Genomic DNA, 22,965 nt, shown 5'->3' with positions numbered 1-22,965 from the left:
TCTTGAAAGTGCCAGGGCCCAGGCAGCAGGAACCCTGGATCTGTTCAGACTCACTGGGAGGCTGGGGGTGAGTCATGCCCCTCTAAGCCACAGCTCCCATCTGGGCCAGCCAGTGCCCTGCCCAGCACCCTGCCTCCACCCTACACTCTCCCCCTTGACTACTCATCCAGGTCACCATGACCCACCTCCTTCCACCAGCACTTAGGGCATGTATGCGTGTGGCTAAACTGAGGCCAGGCGCTCAGGACCACAGCTGGGGTCCCCAGCTGACTAGAGACCAGCTGCCCTTGGCACCAGTTCACGGACAGGGTGAGAGCACAGTGCCTGGAGCTTGGCCCAAGGCCTGACCAGCCTCTCCCTGCCGAGTACCTGGCCTGGGAAACCACCCTGTGTCATCACCTCCCTTGCCTCAGGTCTGTCTGAGCCCCTTCCCACTGCCAGGCTTGCCTGGGGTTCAGGATCCGGGTCTGCCCTTTCTCTCCCAGCTGGATGCCAGCCTGTGTGAACAGCGAGCAGCAGCGAGGGCCCCCTCAACCTGGGGCATATCCCCCAGGAAGCTTCTGCTCATGCTCTGAGCCAGCCAGCCCTTCCTGCGCCCCTGCTCTGGGCAAGGCCATCAGAGCTGGCACAGACTTGGCCTTGGCCCCAAGTAGGGGAGTCCCAGGCTCATGACTAAATAAGGTGCTGGTGGAGGAGGGGCAAGAAGTGAGGGTAGGGATGGCAAGGAAAGTCCAGTTAGGTCTGGATGAACCTTTTCCAGGTAGAACTGTGGAAGATGGCACCTGGGTAAAGGGTGGTGGTGGCATGGCCCACCAAGGCAGGAAGCTGCATGTGTGTGGCTTCTAGAAGGTGACTGACGTGTGGGTCTGGAACTGGAGTAGGGAGCGGTGGCCTGGGAGACTGGGGAAATCAGAGTGGCCCATGGACCCTGGAGATGGTGGGTGTAGAAAAGAGGCACGTGGGCAGCCCCCAAGGGGGGCAGAGGAGTGGAGAGCGGGGGAGGACTGCGTATCGAGAAAAGTGACATCAGCCGGACATCTCAGGGTGGTTGTATGATTAAATGAGGCTGGAGAAAGCACGGGGCTCAGCCTGTACTCCCTAAGTGTCAGTCCCGCTTTCCCTGGTCCTGCCCGGCCTTCCAGGTCTCCAGCCCCTTGGCCCTTCCTGGAGCTCTCCCAGCGGCTCCCCCGTGCACCAGGCCCCAGGCATGTGCGTGACGGCCCTTCCACACTTCCACAGCCCCGGGAGCCCAGTGAGGTGAAAGTGTTCTGGTACCATGCCTACTCGGGAAGGGGACCCTGGCTCACAGGCAGAGAGGTGGAGCGTGATGGGCAGGTGCCGGCTGTGGGAGTGCAGGAGGGGGAGACTCCTAGTACCTTTGTGGGCCTCTGTGTCCTCATCTGTAAAATGGGAATTGCTTTAGCACCAACCCTCAGGGTGGCTGGGAGGGGAGTGGACGCTGGGACAGAGCACGGCCCAGAGAAGTGGCATTCTGGGCTAACTATTGCTGTGCTCACCGGACCTGGAGCCCCTTGCTGTCCTGGGCTCAGGGGGACCCAAGTGGGCAGACTGTGAGGGCAGATTCCACTCGGGAGGGCCGCCGCGCTTCAGGCTGCTTGACTCCTGACTTAGGGCCCTGGGCGTGGGAGTCCACAGATCTCAGGCCCCAGACCAGTGCTCACTGACCTGTGTCTGTCCCCATCTCAGGGCCTCACTCTCCTCTGTAAAGTGGGGACAGCTGCCTTGCAGGGCTGCCAAAGGCTCACAGGAGAGGGCTGACTGGAAGGCCCCTTCGGACCGTCAAGCGGCGTAACTACATTGTGAGGAGGAAGAGGCCTCCAGAGCGAGCGGGCTGATGTGCACGGAGGTTGCCCCAGGAAGCGGTGGGCGCCCACACTGGCCCCCTGCAGAGGCCGCCCAGCTCGGACCAGCACATCCCACGCTGCCAGCCCCCAGCCTGTGGCTGCAGATTGGTGGACCCGGGACAAGGCAGTACAGAGGGCGGACGGGGGCTCTGCCTCTGGAGCGCACAAGCAGCCAGCCTGGGGGGTTCCTCCCAGACCAAGTCTGGACCATCTGTGGTCAGGAGAGTAACAGCCCCTGAAAATGTCCTTGTCTCAGTCCCCCATGACCCTACGTGGCAAAAAGGACTCTGGAGATGTAATTAAATTGAGACCCTTGAGATGGAGGCTTGTCCTGGATCATCTGAGTGGGCCTGATGTCATCACAAGGTTCCTTAAAAGTGGAGGAGGGAGGTCAGAGAAACAGAGCCTGATGGAAGCAGGGTTGAGAGATGCCTTGCTGCCGGCTTTGAAGACAGAGGAAGAGGCCCCAGACCAAGGAATGCAGGTGGTTCTAGAAGCTTCCAGAAAAAAATGCAGCCCTTGTTGACACCTTGATTCTAGCCCTGGGAGTCCCAAGTCCAACTTCCGACCTATGGAAGATAGCACACTTGTGCGCTACTAGGCACTAAGATTGCAGTACCTCGTCAGCAGCGACAGGAAGCTAACACAGCATCCGTTCCACGCGCACCGTGGGAAAGGGTCTGACTGAGGACTGGGGCTGACAAGAACAACCTGCAATGTCTCATCAGTCTTGCTGTGACCAGTGTCCCGGGGGACTGTGGTAAACTTAGCTGGGTACTCAGGTGTTTTGCACAAGGCAGTCGGCCAGATATTTGAAATTCATCATGCCAACCCTGAAGTCCAAATATTTTAACTGCTTTGGATGTAAATCGAAAATGTTACATATTTTGAGCCTTTTGAAAGAAAACATCACTGCCCCTTTTCTTAGCCTGGGCTGAGACTGGGGGTAATTATAAATGGCAATTGCTGGGTGCAGCTGAGACCCCAAGGGTGGGTCACTTAGCTGCTCTGCTACAGACCACCACCCTCTCTGTGACATGGAATAGGGGGTGTCACCCTGGGCCTGCAGGATGTGGTCACTATGGAGAGTGGTGAGGATGGCATGTGCTCACGGGGCCTTGTGGAGCCGGCAAACACCACCCCGCGCTGACTCGGTCTTATCCTATCCACCCTGAAAACGAGCCTTGTTGGCACAAGAGATAACTGGCATCTCAGGGGTGCCAGGGTGGATCTCAGCCACCAGATGGCTGCAGCACACATACCCTGCTCTGGAGGAACCCTGCACCAGGACTACAATGGGCCCTGCTCATAGCAGACCGTTCCAGGGCATTCGAGCGCCACCCTCCCTTGCTAGTCACTTCTCTGCTCTTTGAGGAAGAGCTGGCCAGTGCAGCCATCCAGGGGGCACAGATGCTGAGCAGTCCTGGGTCTGACCTTGCCGTCAAACTCCTTCCTCAGGGTCTTGCCTTCCTCCTCTGCTCCTGGGCCACAGAACGAGGTCCTACCCCCATCAGCCTCAGGATCCACTGGGATAAACTGCCTGTGCCCTGTCCCACAGGCCAACGATGCTGACCCAACTCTGGTTCCCCTCACCATCTAGGCTACTCTCTCCGTGCAAGGCTGGGTCCCGAACACGATGCCCCAGGTGTGCTCTGACCAGCACAGGGCACGACAGGGATGGTCACCTCCCTTACTCTTTACACCTTGCCTCTACTAATACAGTTTGGGAGCAGCCATCCTCACCGAGGGCTCCTAGTTACAGCCTGAAGTCCGAAAGGATCCCAAGTCTGTGCCACACAGCTGCTCTCAGAGGAGACAGGTGCTAAGAGTTATGAGCCCTTGCGGGAGGGGCTCACGCTCACCAGTGCTCTGGATGGCGTCTTTCATGGAAGCCTCTGAGGATGGTTGCTTAGCTCGGGTGTGGGGCTCGTCCTGTGCTGTAAGTGTTGTGGAGAGACAGGCCTTTTCTGCCTGTGGGGCAGGATGAGCTCTAAAGTGATGTGTGAGGGGCTTTCTATGGTCAGAGAGATGGGAATTAAGGGCAGGGCAACCATCATCCTTTTCCTTGGTCCCTTCCAACGCCTGGTGTGGAGGCCCCCAATCTGCTCCCCCAACTCTGCCTCCCAGACCCGGGCTGAGGGCACTAGTATTCTCAGTTCGTCCCTTTTCACCTCCCCTGATTCTGCTCCAGGCTCTTCCCCACGGACTCTAATTAGAAAAAGCAAGTCCACGGCTCTTGTCTCTGTCTCGCCACCTGCCTGCGTGATGCCAGTTCAGCTCAGCCCTCTTCTGCCATCAGCCTCCTTCGGGGAGGGGTACAGGGCATCTGGGGCCCCAGTTCTTGCTCTTGCTCTGGAGCTCTGGTCCTGGGCAGCCGTGCCCACCTCTCCCAGTAAGTGAGGCTGAGGGGTCTCCGTGTGGCCTCAGAGCACCAGCAAGTCTTAGATTTCCACCACCCACCTCCAGCCACACCCTCCTGGATGGTAGTGGGCACACCTGCTTGCTGGGGCCTCCACGGCCACCCCTCGGCCATTCCCAGCCCTTTCCAGGCCGACCCAGACGCCCCAAGTCAACACAACAGCCCTGTCCAGAGAACTTGTGGAGAGGGGCTTCCAGACAAACCTTGTCCCTTCTGCCTGTGTGACCAGAGGTGAATCTTCCAGACTCTCTGGACCTTAGTGTCTCACTCGACAAACAGGGCTGTGCCTGTCCTGCCCAGCAAGGACCTCGGGCTGCCCAGAGCACCGTCATCAGCCAGCCCAGGTCACCTTTGCTCTCACTGCCTCACTGGGGAGGACGTGCTTTAAGGTGACTCCCCACATGGAAGGCCACATCCCTCCCGTGGCCCCATGTAGGGCTCTCACTTCTCCATAGGTGCCTGGATTCTTCTGAGGTCCATGTGAGGACCATGCACGTAGGGGACCTCCCCAGGGGCCTGCGGCCCTAACTTGTACAGTCCTGGGACGCTGCCCCTTGGGACAGCCCACACAGGCACGGGCTCCCGGCTAGCTGCAGCTGTACAGGGACGTGCTTTGGGCAAGCCAGGGCACCCGATGAGCCTGCTTCCTCCTGCAGGACGTGGGAAATACACCAGCTGGCCCCATAGCCTCCAAGGACGGCCTGACCCATCAGAGAACCCGCAGACACCTGTGACCATCCCAAGCCACCCTGGAGCGCCAGGGTTCCTGGGCTCAGAGGCCCGGGGAGCTGTCACCCCGGGGGCCGGCCGGCGAGCGCAGAGCCGCAGAACCGCAGAACCGAGGGGCAGACTGGCTCTGCGGCTCTCCGGACCGAGCTCCTCGGAAGAGCAGCCGCGTCCGCCTCCTCCCCCCGCCCCCCCCCGCCCCCCCCCCGCTGGCAGGCCTCCCAAGCCACCCCGAGCAGCACCAGCGGGCTCTGGGCGAGCTCCCAGCATCTGGATCCAGCCCACATCACACCCGCCCCGACTCCCCGTCCCACGCACGCAGGTGCCGGGAGCGGGGCCAGGGACAGGTGGGCCAGGGCTGCCCACTGCCGCCCGCCTCTGGCCGGGCCGGTCACGGAGGCGGGAGCCCCGGGAGCCCCGCTTTCCCCCCGGGGCCCTGGCCGTCCCGCCCTCTCCGGGTGGCAGGTCTCCCAACCCCAGAGCCAGCCTCGGACCGGGAGGGCCCTGCGCTCAGCCCCCTTCCTTCTGAGCCTCGGGGCCGCCTGGCGGACGCTGCCTGCGTGACCTGGGGCGACCCGCCAGGACAGGGGCTCGGAGCACCCGCGTCCCCGCGGAGGCCGCGAGACACTGGCTCTGGGTCCTTCGCTACAAACACACACGAGCACACGCGTCACGGGCAGCAGCCCCCACTCACGCGGCACGCGCCACCGCACGCACCTGGGCACTCGGCACACGCAGCCGCTCCCCACGCACACCCGCGCGCCGACACGCACGCACGCACGCACGCACGCACACCCCGCGCGCCGGCACGCACGCACGCACGCACACCCCACGCGCCGGCACGCACGCACGCACGCACGCACGCACGCACGCACACCCCGCGCCGGCACGCACGCACAGACCGACACAGCAGCACGCGCACGCGCACACACGCGGACAAAGGCGCGAGCACAACAAAGGAAGTGGAAGAAAAGTGTTACCCATGAGGAGCCGCCGTTTCACCCGCTTGTCCACATCAGCTACTGACGTGGCATTGAACTGAGAGCGCTCAATTGCAGCCTCATCCTTCTCTAAAACACAAGTAAGGGACAAACACGGAGCCGGTGGTTAATGCCAGCCCACTTCCCGCGGCCCACGACAGTCAGCCTCTCGGCGGGGCGCGAATCCCGGGAGCCTCGGAGCTGGCGGGTTCGGGGGCGGGGGCGGGGGCAGCGGGGCGGGGGCAGAGCGGGGGACGACCACACAGGGACGCGGCCAGGGTCCCAGCGGACAGGCCCGGCGCGGCGCGGGCGGCGCAGAAGCGGACACAGCGCCTGGGCGCGCAGGCAGGGCGGGCAGGCAGGACGAGGCGCAGGACAAAGGGACAGGGCCGCGAGGTCCGGTGATGGCGGTGCCTACACAGCAGGCGCCCCGTCTCAAGGGCAGGAAAAGCGTGTCAGACACTCATGCAGAGTTAAGAACAAAACGCACAGAGGAACAAACACCACACACAACAATGGATCCAACCGAACAGACAGAAAAAAAACGGGGGCTCGATTTGGGCAGCGCTGGTTGCCTGCTTGTCTATAGAGGACTAGAGCGAGACATTCAGGGCTTGAGGAGGGGCCGCACAGGTGGGTCAGTCGTTTTAGGAGCGTGCGGAGGGCCGGGCGGTGGCCCGGGAGCATTCTGGCCGCTGGGCGAGGCGCTTCGCCAGGATGCTGCCCGTGGAGGAGCGCGTGAGGCTAGCTGTTTGGCCGTCCTCTGCTCAGTGGGACATGTGGACACGTTGGCTCCCGAGAGGGAGAACCCGAGCGGCAGTGAGCTGAGGCAGCAGGGAGCACTGGCCCAGGAGCTGGGTCCAGACGGCCTCTAAGGGGAGGCAAGGGGGCAGGGGCTCAGGGAGGTTACGTTAGAAAGTAGATCCAAGCAGGGACCTTCACATGCAGCAGACGCTAAAAGATAAAAAAATGAGAAAGGATGAGTCAGGTGGACAAAGACAAGATGTGTTAGACGAGGCTGGGCGTGTCTGGCCGGCAGCTGTGTGCACTGGTCCTGTGGCCAGCAGAGGCGGCTGCACCGCAGACACAAACAGTGGGGAGACCCAGCGGACGAGACAGAAGGGGCCGGTGGGCCGGGAGGCTCCCCAGCAGGACAGTGGAGACAGGGAGAGAGGCGGGAGAGGAGGTTCTAGATGGGATCAGGCTGCAATAGAGACACTGGTCTAAGACCAGGTTTTGCTTTGAGAAAAAAAAAAAAAAAGTTTTTTTTTTTTTGTTTTTTTTTTTTGTTGTTTGGTTTGGTTTGGCTTTTGGCTCTGAAAATAATTAATGAACGTCAGTTATCAGACAAGACAGGCAATCAGGGACCATCACCAGAAAAGCGGGAGGAATGAGATAAAATGAAACCAAAACGGCCGTCTGAGAGGAGACCACACAGAGGAAGGGGAGAACCACGCGGGCAGCAGCTCCCAGGATGACAGCCGGGACTGGGGTGAGACGCTGGTGGCCCGCCCCGGCCCTGGCACCCCCTTCCCCACCGCCGGGCTCCCCGGAGTACGGGGGAGCAGTCACAGGGACAGGATGCGACAGCGGACTCTGGCTTCACAGCTTAGCTTGCTTGCCACCCCAGTTTTGTTACTTGAAAGTCCCTCCAGAAATAGCTTCAGAGTTGGTAATAAGAGATGGGGGCCCCCCGTTAAAAAAGAATGTGGTAACTGACTGGGCTTCTGAAGTTGGCCAACAACGAAGAGAAAGAAAGCAGAGGATGAACAAAGTTGGGTGGGTACCAACTTTGAAATTCTTCTTTTTCTCAGTTGAGAGATTTGCTGTTATTTTTGAGTGGGGAGAGAAGTTACTACTGATTATGGCATGAGGTAACCACAAATACTCTACCTTCCTCTTGCAAATAAAGGAACAGGAGGAAGGAGGTGACCAAAACTCAAATTGAGACTCCATGGGACAGGTAAGGTGACAGAAGGGGCATCGCTGAGAAGAAGGGATCCAGCTGGGAGAAGAAGTCCGGCGAGAACCCCGTTAGCTCAGGAGTGGAAAGCAGTTAACACCCAGAGCCCCCCGGGATTCTCCCATCCGTCTCCCCTGGTCTAGGCAATGAAGACTTAAAGCCGCTTTCTGAGAAAACCTCTTGGTTTTCCAGACTGCCGGGCAGCTCATGTTGCCCGATGTGCAGGTTAAATGGATATGCTGTGTGTCCTCCCATCAGGGGAAGAAACCCCTGTGCTTTAAAAACAAGCTGCCCTCCTCAGGCACACACACCCGACCCTCCTCCCTACAGACCATCCCCATGTTGAGGAAGAGGACCCGCAGAAAACCCACAGTGACACGAAGCAGAGGTGCTTGGTCCTGGGTGGCTGGATGGCCCTGGAGAAGTCTCTGCAGGAGGCTTCCCTTGGGGACATTTCCCAGCCCATCAGTACCGTGGGGGTGCTCCTTTTCTTGTTCCCTTAAGCTTCCTTCTTGGAAACCGGGACACAGTGGGGTGCTGGCCAGCCTCAGGGCCACACAGCGCACCCTATGGGGGGGGGACAGGGTGGCACAAGGGTGCCAGCACCTGGCAAAGGTGCGTACTTACCGATGCACGTCCGACCGTCTGAGTGGAGGGCATACTTCTGGTGGCAGCCACACATGGGGCCCGTGTCCGTGTCCTCACAGCTGTGCTGGCAGCCTCCGTTTCCATAGTTACAGGTTACTAGTTAGGCCCAAAGTGTACATACGTGTGTATAAAAGGAATGACAACAAAGACGATTAGTTTACTGGTGTTGGTGGTTTCTCTTAAGGGATGGGGAGCAAAGTGATGGTATAAGATAATTAGTGAACAGGCACACGTTTCCCAGGACCTCAGCCCCTCCAGGGTCTCAGGTGGAACTGCTTGTTCCCTAGACGTGAACTGGGGTGAGTCGGGAATGGACTTGGGTCGTGTGGGCTTCAAACAGAGCTGGCACCAGCTGACAGACTCGGGGTGTCAGGTGAAGAGAGGAATGGGATAGATAATTTTATACATCCTAGGTCCCACAGACACTTAGAAACTGCCTGTCCTGATGGGACAAATGTCTGTTAATGGCAGGAATCCTCTGCAAGGTGGGAGAAGGTAGCAGCGGGCCTGTGTTGATGGAGACATTCAGTTCTTGCACAGCTTGTTCTCTGCTTGGGTCTTGGGCATGTGGAGGGGTGTCCCTGCAGAAGTCTAGTCTGTCCTAGTCCCAGCAGCCGTCTCAACCTCTGTCCCCTCAGAGCCCGGATCCTCCCAAGGCAATTTCCAGACAGCCGGGACATAGGCAAATTAATGTCCTCTCGTGCACTTTGGAAAAAATGACCTTTTATTTAACATGTTCCATAGTTTGCAGTGTCCGTGGCCTAGAGGAGCTGGCGGCCTTCAGCCCAGAATCCTAAACTGTTTCACAGCATTAGCAACCTGGGTCGGTTGAAAGGGGCTGAACAAAAAGGAGCCAGTCTGAAGTAGGAAAAATGATAAATTCAAGTTTATTTAAAAAGAAAACCGCTTGTTACCACATTTTAGGGTGAGAGGAGATCCTAGATCTCAATGGGAGAGGCTCTTGCAGCCCCTGCTTTACTCAGCTAGAAAGACAACAGGGTGCCTATCACCTGTATGCAAATGGCATGCCAGGACCTCAAGGACAGGGTGTCTTCCCCAATACCTTGTCTACAGTTCCACCTACACTCTTAATTTATTTGGCAAAACCCTAAAGATCAAATATGCAAAAATTAATCTCAGACCAATCAAGCTGAAAATTGTGAACCAGCAACTGGGATTAATGCTGTTCTGGTAGGTGGGCTCATGAGCAGGGCTGGTGCCAGAGGGAAGCCCTGGGGTGGCAGCTTCTGGAGATGGAGCCCAAGCATTCCAGAGCGGAGTCCCGCAGCTGCCTCTCCCAGGTAGCGTGCTCACCAGGGGCACAGCACACGGCCCCCAGGGCATCTGCCCCAGGGATGGCGGTGACCCTTGCAGCACATGCCTCTCCTTGGCAGCTGAGAAGGATGTGAACCGACGCTGTCCTCACAACCAGAGAGGGGCTCTTGGGGCTGCCTCATCCACAGAGAGCTAATGTCTCATTCTCAGAACAGGCCCAACTTCTGGGACCTTTCAAGGCCCTGCCGAACTGCTTCAGGAAGCACAGCTGGGGCGTGGAGCACAAAGCCTTCTGGCCCTTTCTCCAGAGGAGCATCTCTTGCCTTGGTTTTCCTGGGGAGCCCGGTGGCCTGCCGCCACACTCTCTCATCTCTGAAACAGCTCGTCTCTCTGCCTAGGAAGAGCCCCAGGGAAGCCAAGAGTATGGAGTAGTATAGATCTCAGGTGAAGGCAGAGCCTCAGGCACAGCCCTGCCTTGGCCTGAACATCACGTGCCTTTCTAGGGTGGAGTGGTGTTGAGGCCGCGAGAATGCTGTAGATGGTTCTTTCCAAGCTCTGGGCTCCCAGAAATGGGCCGTGCCCTACAAGTGACTCTGAGGAGGATGCAGGCAACTTGAGGGAGGACCATGCTTAGGGTCCCACACCTCTCACACAGGGGTTTGTGCATCTCATGGACCTCAAGGGCCAAACTCATGAGTACCTATAGAGCCTACGTGGAGCTTGTACTGGGAGGTACTACTGGCGCCCTGAGCTCTGGGACGACCAAGAAGGGTTGGAGAAAACCTCTCGTCCTGGGTGGGTCCTGTACTCTGGAGAGATGAGAGTTTGGTGCAGAGGCCTTGTGGTCCTGCTGGCCCGCAGAGGCTGGCTAGGCTAGGCCTCAGCCCTCAACCCAAATCCAGATCTAGAATTTCCTAGATTTCACCTGGCCTCGAGGGCTAGAGGGAGAGCCTCAGTGCTAATGTCGCATGAACTCTGCATGTTGACCTGGCAGCAGGAACCAAAGCTGACTGGAGTGACGGCCGTCTGCGCGGACCCTTCATGGGAGGGCTGCAGTGTGTTCACGTGCTCCTTGGCCCCAGGATTGCTATCAGATTCTCCATACAGCTTGGAGATACCTAGCCACTGAGTAGAGGGGTGGGGCTGCTGCTTCTTCCACCAGCAAACACTGGGGGGCAAGGGCTTAGTTCTTCTCCTCTCGGGTAGGGGTGGGCGTGGGGATAGCTTTGCTACTCAGAGAGCCCTGACTTGTCCCTGACTTCTCGCGTCAGGCTGGCCCTTCAGGAGATGGCCTCTGAGCAAACTGTCCCCTTGCAGTGCTCATCCCAGATGGGTCAGTCAGTCCCAGCCACTGCCTGTGGCCGGTGGCTCTTTCCCCAGCACCCAGCTCAGGGCTTGGCCAGTCTTGCTGAGTAAAGGCACACTCTTTACTTCCAGCTGAGCCTGTCAACAGGCCTGCCCACTCCACACATGCTTGTCCTTGGCCGTCGTCTGGAGGACCGGGAGAGCTGGAGTTCCTCACTTTCTGTTAGAAGGGTGCCAGGTGGCAGCAGTTTCTCTGTAGCTAAAGGAATTGTCTTGTGTAGAAGACAGGAAGGCCTGGCTGGAGTCCTGGGGCTGGAGCCAGGCACCTGCCCACGGTGACCACATTCAGGAAAGCCCAGGAACAAAGAGGAAGGCTAGCCACATCTCAGCATGTACCTGGCCAGAAGGAAGCATCTTCACTTTGGGGAGTGGACAAATCCTAAGGGGGGGCTGGAGCATGAGCTCTGTGGAGACAGGCACTGTGTCTAGTGCATGTGGGTCCCCTAGATCCTGGTGACTGGGGAGAGCATGGGTTAGGACAGGTGTGGCAGGCACCCAGAGGCAGCTGATGACAACTGGGACAAAGACTGGGGCTGGTGAGCCAGCCAGGGCCAGCTGTTTCTTCTCCACAGAATAAAGGATGGAAAGGAAGGCCATTCTCTTGGTGAGAGCTGGTCAGTTCAGGCTCCCATTCCGGTGGCAAGGTAGGGGCTGCTTTCCCTACTGGGAGTGGGATTCGGACTCCTCCACTCTATTTCTCTGCATCAGAAAGCGGGCCCGGAATGAAGTATTTGTCTCTGGCCAGATGTGAGCAGTGCTCACACCAGTCTCCCTCAGCTCTCTGTACCCATAGAGCAAACCTGGCACCAGTACAGGTATGGCAGATGCCCAGTGAGCAGAGGCCCCCCCACCTGCTCCGCAGCTGCTGGCAGCAGGGTCAGAAGCTCTTGAGGACTTGTGTGCTCAGCCCTGGTCCTACTTGGTTTGCTGGCTCCCACTCCTGCGGAGCAGGGTGACCACATTGAGAGGCTGCATAACGTCAGAGCCCATGCCGGCTGCCCTCCAGGGTGAGGCACCTTGGGCCAGAGGCCTCATTCACCGCAGATCTCACAGGGCATCACAATTTACAGTGGGCCCTGCATGGGCAGATGGCAAAGCTCTGCTCTGTGATCCTGGAAATAAGGTCAGCACAGGCTGGGCTGGACTCTACCACCAACCCCCCCACCCCCGGCCCATCCCCGCCCAGCTCCTTTCCCTCTTCCTACCACCCAGTTTCACCAAGGGCTGCCCTGCTCCACCTAGAAGCCAGAGACCTCTGTAGCATGGCCTTCCATCCCCACCCGAGAGCTCAGGCTCAGGGACCTGTGGGTCTCTGGGGTCGGGGTTACAGTGGGCACCGCAGGGCTACTGAGCAGGGTCCCACTCTGGGGCTGTCGGTGGTGTTACTCCAGGTGGGGAAAACGCTGTGTCCAGAGTTCACAACCCCCGTCCCTCATGCCTCCCCAGCTTCAAGGACCTTGTCCTCTCCACCCCAAGGGGCTGAGTGCCCTCCCTGGGCAACGTCCAGTAGACTGGACAGACAGACACCCACCCCGCCCCCCATGAAGCAATGGCAGGAGACGCGTGGGGATGTCTGACCCATTTGCCTCCATCTACCTACGTGTGCAGTCCTTCTGGTTTTGGGCAAGGTCAAAGCCGGGCCTGCAGTCACAGGCCACCCCACCTTTGGGCGTCTCCCGGCAGATGTGGGCACAGCCGTGGTCTTTGTTCATGCAGTTCATACCCTCTGGGAAGAGACAGACGAGAGGGATAGGAGACCGGGGGGAGGGAAGAGAGAAATTTCAGGCTGAAGAGAGGTGGCCCATATGATGTCACCGTCAAATGCAGTGCCATTGGGCTGCTGTTAGCATGCACACCATCCACACACGCAGGGGTGTACACCTAGCCACCCTCGTGGAGCACACTCGGGGAGGAACCAAGGACACTGTGTCCAGGTCACAGTGGTCCTAGGCCTCCCTCTGAGAGCAGCACTGTGAATGACTCCAGAGGACCCATGGAAGCAGCGCCCCTGCCCTAGGTCAGATCACAGAACCACATACAAGCAGGGCTTCGGACAGTTTCCTAAGGCAGGTGGGGGTGGCATGTGGCAGTGTCCAGTCTGCATGAGGTGGTGCGTGTCCCCTGTGAGACAGTGGGAGATTTGGTTGTGGGTTGGCCCCAGAGAGGAGTGCTGCTGGGTCAGGGGACTGGGTGGGCGGGCAGCGGCCCTAGGTAGATGTGCCCTGGCGGGCCTGCAAGTTGTGCCCCCCCCGGGGGGGGCACTGTCCCACACAGCCACCCCTCACCGCGTGCCTGCACTAGCCAGAGACTGCCGCGCTGGTCTGCTGGACCTCAGGGCAGCAGAGGCTTGTCCTCAGCAGCCCCACAGCTGTGCCCTGAACTACATACCACCCCCCACCAGCTGCCAGAGGGGGTCTCTTTCCATGCCTGGTCATGGCAGTGCTCCTGGGAACCTGGAACCCTCACTCTCAAGTGTGGAGCCCTGCATGATCTGGTGTTGGCTTCCAGCTCGGCCTGCACACCCCTGTACCCCACAGAGCATGTTTCAAGTCCAGGAACACACGTGTCACCATTTCCGAGATCTTTGCCCAACATTCCCGCTGCTTGGCAGGTTTCCTCTTAAAGTGTGTGCAAACCTGGGGTACCTTGTTCTGGGAAGCCTCACCTACAAGGGCAGCCAGCAGCAGCCCTCCTCAGAACGAGGTGACTGCCCCAGAGTGCCAGGGCTGGGCCGCCCCCTGCTAGTGTGCCCACCCTCTAGCTGCAGGGGGCTGTTTTATCTGGAGCCCTGCCCATCCTGCCCTTCCTGCTTGTCCTCCGGGCCGGCTGGGGTCCCCGCTCCTCTTCTCCCAGGCTTTAAGACTCTACTCTAGCACTAGCCCCTAGGCAGCAGCAATGTTCTGGGTGCATTCTGGGGCCCCTTGCCCCTATATGGGCAAGCGCCCCCTTCAGAGGTGGGGAAACCAGGGTTAAGACACCTGCCCCAAAGCCCTCGGGGCACTGAGAGGCACCACAAAGACTGGGACCAGTGCCTCAGACTGCAAACCTCTGTCCCACTCCTGCCCCCAAGAGAGTGGGAGTGCAGAGCTGGGCTGCCCTGGCTCTCCAGGACAGGGACCGTGGACCATTCACTTCAAGCCTCCAGGGGCCTGGCCTCCAGTCCGTGCATGCTGAGAACTACACCGAAATGTGCTCTGAGGGCTCTGGCATGACAGGGACAATGAGGGTCCCCTGGGTGGGCCATTTGCCTCTCCCTCAGTCACCCATGGTTCCTGGGACGCCCCCCTTCTCCCCAGCCTCGGGAGACTTGATCTTCCCTCCCTGCCTGCTTGGAGTGGCTTGGACCCCCTTCAGATGACCCCAGTTAATGTTTATCTTCATGGTGATTTGTGAGGAGTTTCCAGAATTTATGAGGTCATCAGGGGTCAAGTGAGAGGTTGTAGGTCACAAGTCCATCAAGAAGCTAAAGGCAGATGAAAGGAAGGGCTGTTGTCCGCCCACACGGCGCCCTGAGACCTTACTTCCATGTCCGACACAAGAGGAGTCAGCCCTGGAGAGAGGGGAGGAAACCGCAGCGGGGGCACGCTGGCGGCCTCCCTTCCCCAGGTGGGCCAGGACCAGCTCAGGCTTGACCCTGCCCGCTGTAAGCACGGGCCTGGGGCAACTGAGATCTAACATACCCAAAACACACCCCGGCAGCTACGACGAAGATTTTTAAAAAGTCTAAACTTCAATGAAATGGTGAGATGGCACCGAGTGAAGCCTGTGCTGTGCTCAGCATGCTGACCTCTGGCCTCTCCTGGATTTTCTCACTCAGACCACGCTGCCAGACTGATGCGGGTTGACCCACTACCCAAAAGCTGACCAAACGATGCACTTCAGTGCCAGGGCTCCTCACAGGAAGCTTCCAGGGCATATGGAGGGACGCCCCACTCTCCCTGAATCCCACGGCAGCACATGCGCACACCTTGCAGAGCGGCGTTGGAGGGAGGTGTGGACAGCTGGTGGGGTGGGGGCTGATTCACCTCACCTGCCCATTTCTGCGGTGTGAATGCCCAAGCTACCAGGAGAGGTCCCTGAAGGGGCAGTGGGGAAGAGGTGCAGCACTAGCACTGGCCCTTGCGAACCTATGGCTATTCTTAGATCACTGTAAAGTCAGGCAGCTGTGGGTATGAGTCTGGCTTCTCACTAGTTGTGTGTCTCAGAGAAAACCACTTCTGTGAAGTGGGAGCGATAAGCTCTGCCTCACAGACAAGACAGGGTAGGTGCTGTCACACTAGATCTTTCTATGGGGGCCACTGAGTTCTGAAGCCCGGTGCCTTCTGCAGATCTAGAGAAAGTGTAGCTCCTCGGGGGGACCTGGGGTAGGCTAGGCAGCCCCTCCTCAGAGGAGGCTGTTGGTTGAGAAGATCTCCTGGACCACTGAGACATATGCAGCCTCTCATCAGGTCTTCTGAGAGCCTCGCTGCCCAGAGGGGTTGGCCAGTGGGTAGGGGCCACCAAACGGCCTTCCTGACCATCATCAGGGGCTATGTTAATGGTAGGCTGAGTCCAGCATCGTCCTTCACTCCTTGTGTGTTTTTTCTGGCTCCCTGGTGCCCACAGACATACAAGGAGTTGCCCTCCCAGCCTCTTCCCAGCGTTGTCTCCTGCCATGACTTGACTACTCGTATCCCATGGGCCTACAATCCCTACTGACCAGCCTCTGGGAGTGCCCCACCCACGCCCTTGCCTCTTCTGTCTTCCACAAACAAAATCCTAGACCTGTCTCAAATTCTACCGGTTCCACAGGGCTTCCTGACTACTGCCCATGTTACCCCAAGTCACCACCCCACGTTAATCTCTCAGGGCGGTCCTGTGGCTGGCACCAGCAATCGATGCCACTCAAACAGATCTGTGCTTTCTTCCTAAGCTGGGAAGAACCCAAGGGCCCCTGTTTAAGCTCAGGCTGATATGTGATGAAGAAAGGGAGATTGAATTTCCATTCCCAGCCAAGGAAACACAACTTACGAGAAGCCCTGCTAATCATCACTAACCATAAATTTGTCACTGGGGAGCCAATGTGGCCCTGAACTTTGGATGCTAAACAGAGTGTAAGGCTTTAGAAGTCACTCAGCTTTCTCCCACACGATGGACTTGCCATCAGGCAATCTATCTTTCTGAGAACCTAGACTTTAATAATGAGCCAAGATGATGTTGTTTTGCTGGCAAAGGATAATTTGGGGGAGGGGGATAAGCCAGTGTTCAGTCCAAGTCAATGTGGAAGCAAGCGATGGAGACTTGGAGCTGGGAGTGTGGGCCCTGGGCCCCACCTGTGCTGGGCTGGCCTCAGTGTGTCTACTGAAGTGGTCTCAACAATTGTGGGAGAGGCAGGAGAGGCTCCCCATCTTCCACCTAAAGACCTGAGCGAGGTCACATGACTCACTGAGCCCCCCCCCGCCCCCCAGCACAGGGCCCTCTTTCTCCAGCCGAGGGCACGGCCAGCGCAGGGTTGTCAGCAAGAGGGTTTTGGGACCTTCTTACATTTCTGACAATTACAGAGGAGCCTGAAGAGTATAGCATGTGTGTTGACATGTTATAGCTATTAGCGTTTACTAGAAATTAAATGGGGAAGTTTATATTTAATAATTTGTAACAATAGAAGTTAAAAATGTATTACATCTTAACATTAATATTTTTTAAGTTAGAAACTATATTTTTCTGGGACGCCTGGATGGCTCAGTGGTTGAGTGTCTGCCTTTGGCTCAGGGTGTAATCCCAGGGTCTTAGGATCGAGTCCAGCATCAGGCTCCCCACAGGGACCCTGCTTCTTCCCCTGACTATGTCTTTGCTTCTCTCTCTGTATCTCTCATGAATAAATAAAATATTTAAAAACAAACAAACAAAAAAACGATGTTTTCCAAAACAAGGGGAAAGTCGGCTGAGAAGAGTCCTTGCAGAGGAGAATGGAGTGGGGGTGGGTGCTAATTGCTGACCCTGCTGTTTGAATTCGGGGGGTGTAGCTGGGCCTGAAGCCCCGTGTTCCCCTCTCCTGCCCTCCCTGTTCTCCAGACAGTTGTCACTTGTCTCTACTGGGTTAAGAGGATGTCTCTGTTGGCTGCGCCTGCTGTAGACTAGATGCTACAGGAAGCAGTCAGCCCAAAGCAGTGCTCCAGAAGGTACTGGCTCTGTAAGGCCGAATGCCCCTGTGTCCTTCCTCCAGGAAGCCTTCCTTGGCCCCTAGGCCAGTCAACGGCCTTCTGGATGCCTGTGCTCCCCTCACTCGCAGCACTGATACTGTGGCCACATTTCTCCTCTCTGGTCTTTGTATGACTCTCTGCCCAGCCCCTGAGGGCAGACTGAGCTCTGAGCCTCTCAGTCATCTCCCTGTCCAGATGGGTTCCACCTGGGAAGGGATCCTCCATGTCCCCATAGTGAAGGGAGGGGAAGTAGAATAATTTGCCCTCCTCCGTGAGGGTCTGGGATACCCAAGGAGCCACCACGCTGGGAAACAGGCTGATATGGAGCAAGCAGCTGAGGGCAGCCACCAAGAGCCAGCTGCATGTGAGACTGGAATTCTCTCAGCCTGAGGGCTTCTGGAGGCACCTCCTCACTGAGATGGTGGCCATCAGGGCGTCACCATCATGTTAGCAACCATCCTGAAGATGGTTCTAATCCATCTAACCCAGCTGGGGGGGTGGGGGGCAGAGTCATAGTTTGCTCTGCACCTGTAATTCAGCTCCTCACCGGCTACAGAGACAGTAGCTGCATTCCCTACCCCTTCGCTCCAGGGCACACTGGCTGCTGCAGGCCACGAGAAGATGTGTGTTCTGGCTGGCAGAGCCACAGATCGTCAGGGCTGGACCGGTCCCTGCAGTCCATCTTTCCATCTATCTTGCAGATGGGGAAAATGAGGCCCCAAGATGGGATGTGTCTATCTCAGATCACATGGCAGGACTACAGCGCAGGCTGCTGGGCTCCCAGCCTCTCTCTCTCACCTTGGGGTCACTGTGCTACATTTGCAGGGCCCCGAAGGCTGACTGGCAGCAAGCACCTCCTGGAGTGAAGAGAACTAGGAATCTGGCCCAGAGTTAGGGTAGTTAAGTGGTACCTGTTACTAGTAATTACCTTCAGAATTAAGAACCTATTAAAATTCGAGGCCACTTCAGATGCTTCCTCCCCCACGAAGCTGTGTGGGCAGCCCCTGAACAAAGCACATAACCCCTGGCTTCTCTGACCCTGCACCAGCTGCCACTGAGCACGCGGGTGGAGCCTCAGCTCACCTACAGAGCCATCAGGCTCGCACGAAGCCTCCACTCTGCCTGTGTCACCCCTTTAGCCTTTGGGAACAGTGCGAGGATCCCCCGAGCAGCCTGGCCCTCCCACCCTGCACCTGCTTGTCCTCTGCATCCTGTCCCCCCCCCAGCAGCCTTGCCGGCCTTCCCACCGGCTGGAGGCACCACTGCGGCCTCTGGAGGCCTGGCTCACACCCACCACGACAACTCAGAAAGGTCGCAGGCTCTCAGCTGAGCAAGGGGCCAGCCTGAGACCAACCTCCCCAGGCGGTACTGAGCAGAGCCTCCTCCACCAACACGCTTCCTCTGGGCTGCCCTTGCCAGCTGCCTAATGCCTTTATTCTTCCAGGGCAGCTCCAGGTCTGACCCCGCAGACCAGGTCTCCTGGCTCTCTGTCTCTTCCTTCCATTGGCAAAATGCAGGTGGGGTGGGAGGCAGGGGCCACTCCGTAGTTCCCCTGTACACGCCTACTGTGGGTACCTCTCCCACTAGCCAGGGCTCTCACAGGCAGGGAAGGTGTCTCACTCGCTGCTATGCCCTGGTGCCTAGGGCCCTGGCTGCACACAGCAGACGCTCAGCCAATCTTACCAGGGCCATGAATGCAGAGCCTCCAGAGGGGAAGGCTAGCTCCCAGGCCTACAGGGTGGCCTGCCCCAGTGCTCACCACCATCAAGGCACCCCAAGGAAGAGTGTGCCACTCCCAAGAGGGGCTGTGGTTGGAACCCACATATATTGTACCTGGGCCTCTGGTTGGACACCTTCTTCTCCAGGTCTCTGTTTTCTTAGCTGGGAAATGGGTTGTCATAACCTTTACCTTCAAGGGTGGCCGTGAAATTCAAATGTGAGAATTAAGTGATGTGTGTGGCACAGGCCGAGTTCTTGCCTCCTTCTGCCTGTGCTACATGTACATCGTTGCTAAGTCACCCTCTCCTGCCCCTGTGGGGACCTTAAAGGGACTTCTTTATCCTTGTTTGTGTCCTCAGTGCCCAGCACAGGGGCTGAAAGAAATACAGGGAGAGCAAAAGAGGGAGAGAAAGAGGGAGGAAGAGGAGAGAGACGAAGGCTGTCGGATTTCAGAGCACCTCACAGAGGATCCGGAGAGCACTGTGTGGCACGTGCAGTGGTGTGTTCTATGAACCAGCCCCTCAGGAACTCCACAGCACACATTAAAGGCTCTGAGAAGTCCTGCAGTCACTCGTGAGACAGCCTCCTTCCTCTGCCTTAACACAGCCCTACCCGAGGATGACCTACATCAGCTCCTCACCTCAGCTGCTGTGGCAGCTCAGGGACTGAGGCGGTGTGGGCCTGGGCAGGGGCAGGAAACTAGCTCCACTAGCTGGAGTCAGGTGTGGCTTCCTCTGCCTCAGCCCCAGGGACCGAGGGGAGGGCACTTCCTCTGTCCTCTCCCAGGGGGGGCCGTCCTGAGCTAACAGGTAGTGTTACCAGCACAGCTACTGCCGAGGGTGTGTGAATTTGAACAGGTGAACTCCGAGGCATGTGAGGTGCTGGGTACCAAGCACTTCTGCTCCAGGGGAATGCCCCTGGGCTCCACCCTAGAAGGCCGAGCTCCCAGCCTGATACGGGGAGTAACTAACCATGCAGCGCCAAGTTCAATAGACAGCCCTGTGTACCTCCTTGCCTAGAAGGGAAATAGGATCGAATTTCAGAGTCATTTCCAGAAATCCTGGTCTTCAGAGGCCTGGTGCATCAGGCCAGGCTGCTCGCCAGGTCGAATCTAATTTGATCTAACCCATCCAAATCCAATTATGTTCTGCAAACTCGGACCGAGTGTCTCCTTGTGCCCGGGATGGGGCAGGGAGCGATGAGGAGACAGATGCTCCACTGCCGTGTCACTGGGTCCAGTTTCAGACTCTGCCACTTGCCATGTGACTTTGGGCCATCACTTCCCTCTGAGCCTTAGTCTCCACCCGTGTTAAGGTGGCGAGTCACGGGTCCTGCCTCTCAGGGGCTCACTCAGTGTGCCCTCCCCTTCTCTGGGCCAGTGAGCCTAAGGGTACGGGTAAGAGCTCAAGGGATTACATCCCGGGCCAGGGCAGCCACAGAAAGGTTGTAAATAGGGCGGCCGTGCGCTTATGTGACAGAAAGATCTCTGGATGCTGCCCTCAAGGCAAGCTGCAGCAGCAAGGCTATAGGCCAGAAGCACGTGGGAGGCTGCTGCCGTCACCCTGAAAGGGACAAAGGAGCCTGGAGGAGGGCAGAGGCTGCGAGGAAGGAGGGCTGGGTTTGGGACACAATCAGGAGCCCCTTTCTGAGTTTTCCAGAACATGTGGTGTAGGAACTTGGGCTCTGACAACCCTTTCATCTAACTTAACCCTCATCACAAGCCTGCAAAGTGGGTATCCATTTCAACAGGCAAGCAAGTGGAGGCTGGACCCGGGTGGGGAAAGATGTGCCAGGGCCACACCACACCTGGGAAACAGGGCTAGGGTCCCCGCCTGCCTTCTGCTCTCGAACGCCCAGTGCTTCCTGGCGATGGGTCCCTCCCTCGATTCTTGCCTACTCTGGGCACCCGCACAGGTCCCCGCAGCCCTGCCCCAGCAGGGCTTACTTTTCCCAAAGGCTTTTTATCATTTCTGGAGACTCCGTGAGAGAGAGCGCCTGCCCCCAAGCAGTGTGCACCTTGCATCTTTGGCAAAGCAAAGTTCACGGATGCATCTAAAGCAGGGTAGGGGGAGGTGGGCCCAATCTGTTTGTACTTAGGAGCTGGCCCTTTCTCCTCAGCCCGGCCCAGGATAACAAAGCTGGAATGTGTGCCTCCCAAGGGTCGTTGCTATGGCGACTTCATCAATAACATCATTTTCCGCATCCGTGTCTCTTAAACACACGGGAAAGGAAGGCAAGCTGGGAACTGACAGAGCAGGGAGAAAAGAACACTTACTCTGCTCCGCCCTTCCCCCCACCTCAGCAGGAAGGATCCCCCCCCCCCCAACCTCATCAATAGAAAATTACGGAGCCCAGAAAGAGGCTGGAGCCTCAGGGGCGGCAGGAAGAGGCTGCTGCCTTCCTCAGCCCAGACTTGGCAAGCCATCCAAGCGAGGCAGGCAAAACCAAACACGGGCCCCCACATGCTTCGTGGGGGGATGGAGGGGACGGTGAAAGGTCCTGCGGGCGGGGGGGCGGGGAGCAGTGGCAGGGACAGGCCCACTCGGCGGGATTACGAGGACAGCCAAGGCCCAGGGGCTGAGCTGTCTCATGCCCGGAGGTGTTCTTGCCACTCCTAGAGACACCGAGAGCTTGCAGCTCAGGTGAGCTCAGGTGAAGGGCCGGATCTAGGCCCCCCCACCCCCAGCAGAAACTTGCTGCGGGCCCATGTCAATCGCAGCTACTGTCCCTTCGCACTTCACGCGAACAGTCTCCTGTAAGCCTCGCGGGCACTAAGCAGAGCAGACACTGTGAGCCGCACTTTGCAAGTGAGGAGAACACAGGGTGAAGAAAAAGGTTTGGTGACTTGCCCAAGGGATGTGGGACGGGACGGGCAATCCTGGGGTTCCGTGAACCTGTGCTCCCAGGGGACTTCCAGGAGGCGACGACGGAGAGCCGTGTCTAGGGCAGGGAAGCCCAGGCTCATCCCCTTCTGTTCCTCAACTTTCCCCCATGGTGATCTGGGGCACCGGAATGACCCAGCTCCTGTCCCCCTACCTACGTCCACATGTCCACGACCTGTCTCTCCAAGTCATCTCGAATGCCAGCTGCTCCAGGAAGCTGTTTCCCGCCCCGACCCTCCCTCCAATCTCCGTGCCCCTCAGACCCCCTGCCTGAGCTCGCTGGGGGCCAGAGCACAGCCTGTTCATTCCCGACTCCCCAGGGCCCGGCCCTAGGCCTGGCACAGAGACAGAGACAAGACTCCAGGTCTTTATAATGTCAGTCGGCAAGGCACGTAGCTTTATCCTCATTTAAAGTTCAGAGAGCATAAGCAATTTGCCCACGGTCACTTCAGTAAGATGTGAGAGGCCAACCTTGAACCTGTTCCATCTGACTCTAGACCTGCCCTTTGTCAGCTGCAGAGGAAACTTTCTAGAGCATAAATCTGATTGCATCTTCCCACTGCTGAAAAACTCATCAATGACTCCCCCCTTCCCCAAACCCAGTGTTCAAAGGATTAGGCTGAAAGTTCAGTATGGCGCTTACAGTCCTCCCGACCTCGCATGGCCTGCCACTGCCTGAGGTCACAGGGACACTCTGTCAGCCTGCATATCCTGCCCTCCCTTTTCACCTTGGTTCCCTCTGCCTGGGACACACTCCCTCTTCCTTTAAATGGCACCTCCAACTAGTTACTTAAGACTGTGTTTGGGTGCCACCTCTTCTGGGAAGCCTTCCTTATTTCCATCCTCCTCCCCAGGCCCTAGGTTGCATTAGGGGATAGGCCTGGGCCTCCAAAGCCCTTGCACTACCCTCTCTCAGAACACCCACCACACTGACTGTAACTGCT

General features: G+C 58.0%; 1 protein-coding gene across 4 annotated transcripts in view; it reads right to left on the bottom strand.

Moving 5' to 3' along the window:
- The window catches only part of SCUBE1 (signal peptide, CUB domain and EGF like domain containing 1), a 140,231-nt gene that overhangs the window by 51,026 nt on the left and 66,240 nt on the right, over positions 1-22,965 (bottom strand). For 3 of the 4 annotated variants that reach the window (XM_038550290.1, XM_038550292.1, XM_038550293.1), the window contains 3 exons: positions 12,842-12,967; positions 8,581-8,697; positions 5,991-6,080 (listed from right to left, as the gene is read on the bottom strand). In XM_038550290.1, coding sequence (XP_038406218.1) covers positions 5,991-6,080; positions 8,581-8,697; positions 12,842-12,967 — 333 coding nt within the window. The remainder of the gene's footprint in view (positions 1-5,990; positions 6,081-8,580; positions 8,698-12,841; positions 12,968-22,965) is intronic. The other variant, XM_038550291.1, reaches the window with a different exon arrangement.

The sequence above is a fragment of the Canis lupus genome, chromosome 10 (genome assembly GCF_011100685.1).
Source record: "Canis lupus familiaris isolate Mischka breed German Shepherd chromosome 10, alternate assembly UU_Cfam_GSD_1.0, whole genome shotgun sequence".
Taxonomy (NCBI): domain Eukaryota; kingdom Metazoa; phylum Chordata; class Mammalia; order Carnivora; family Canidae; genus Canis; species Canis lupus.
This window is presented reverse-complemented; position numbering and strand designations above follow the sequence as displayed.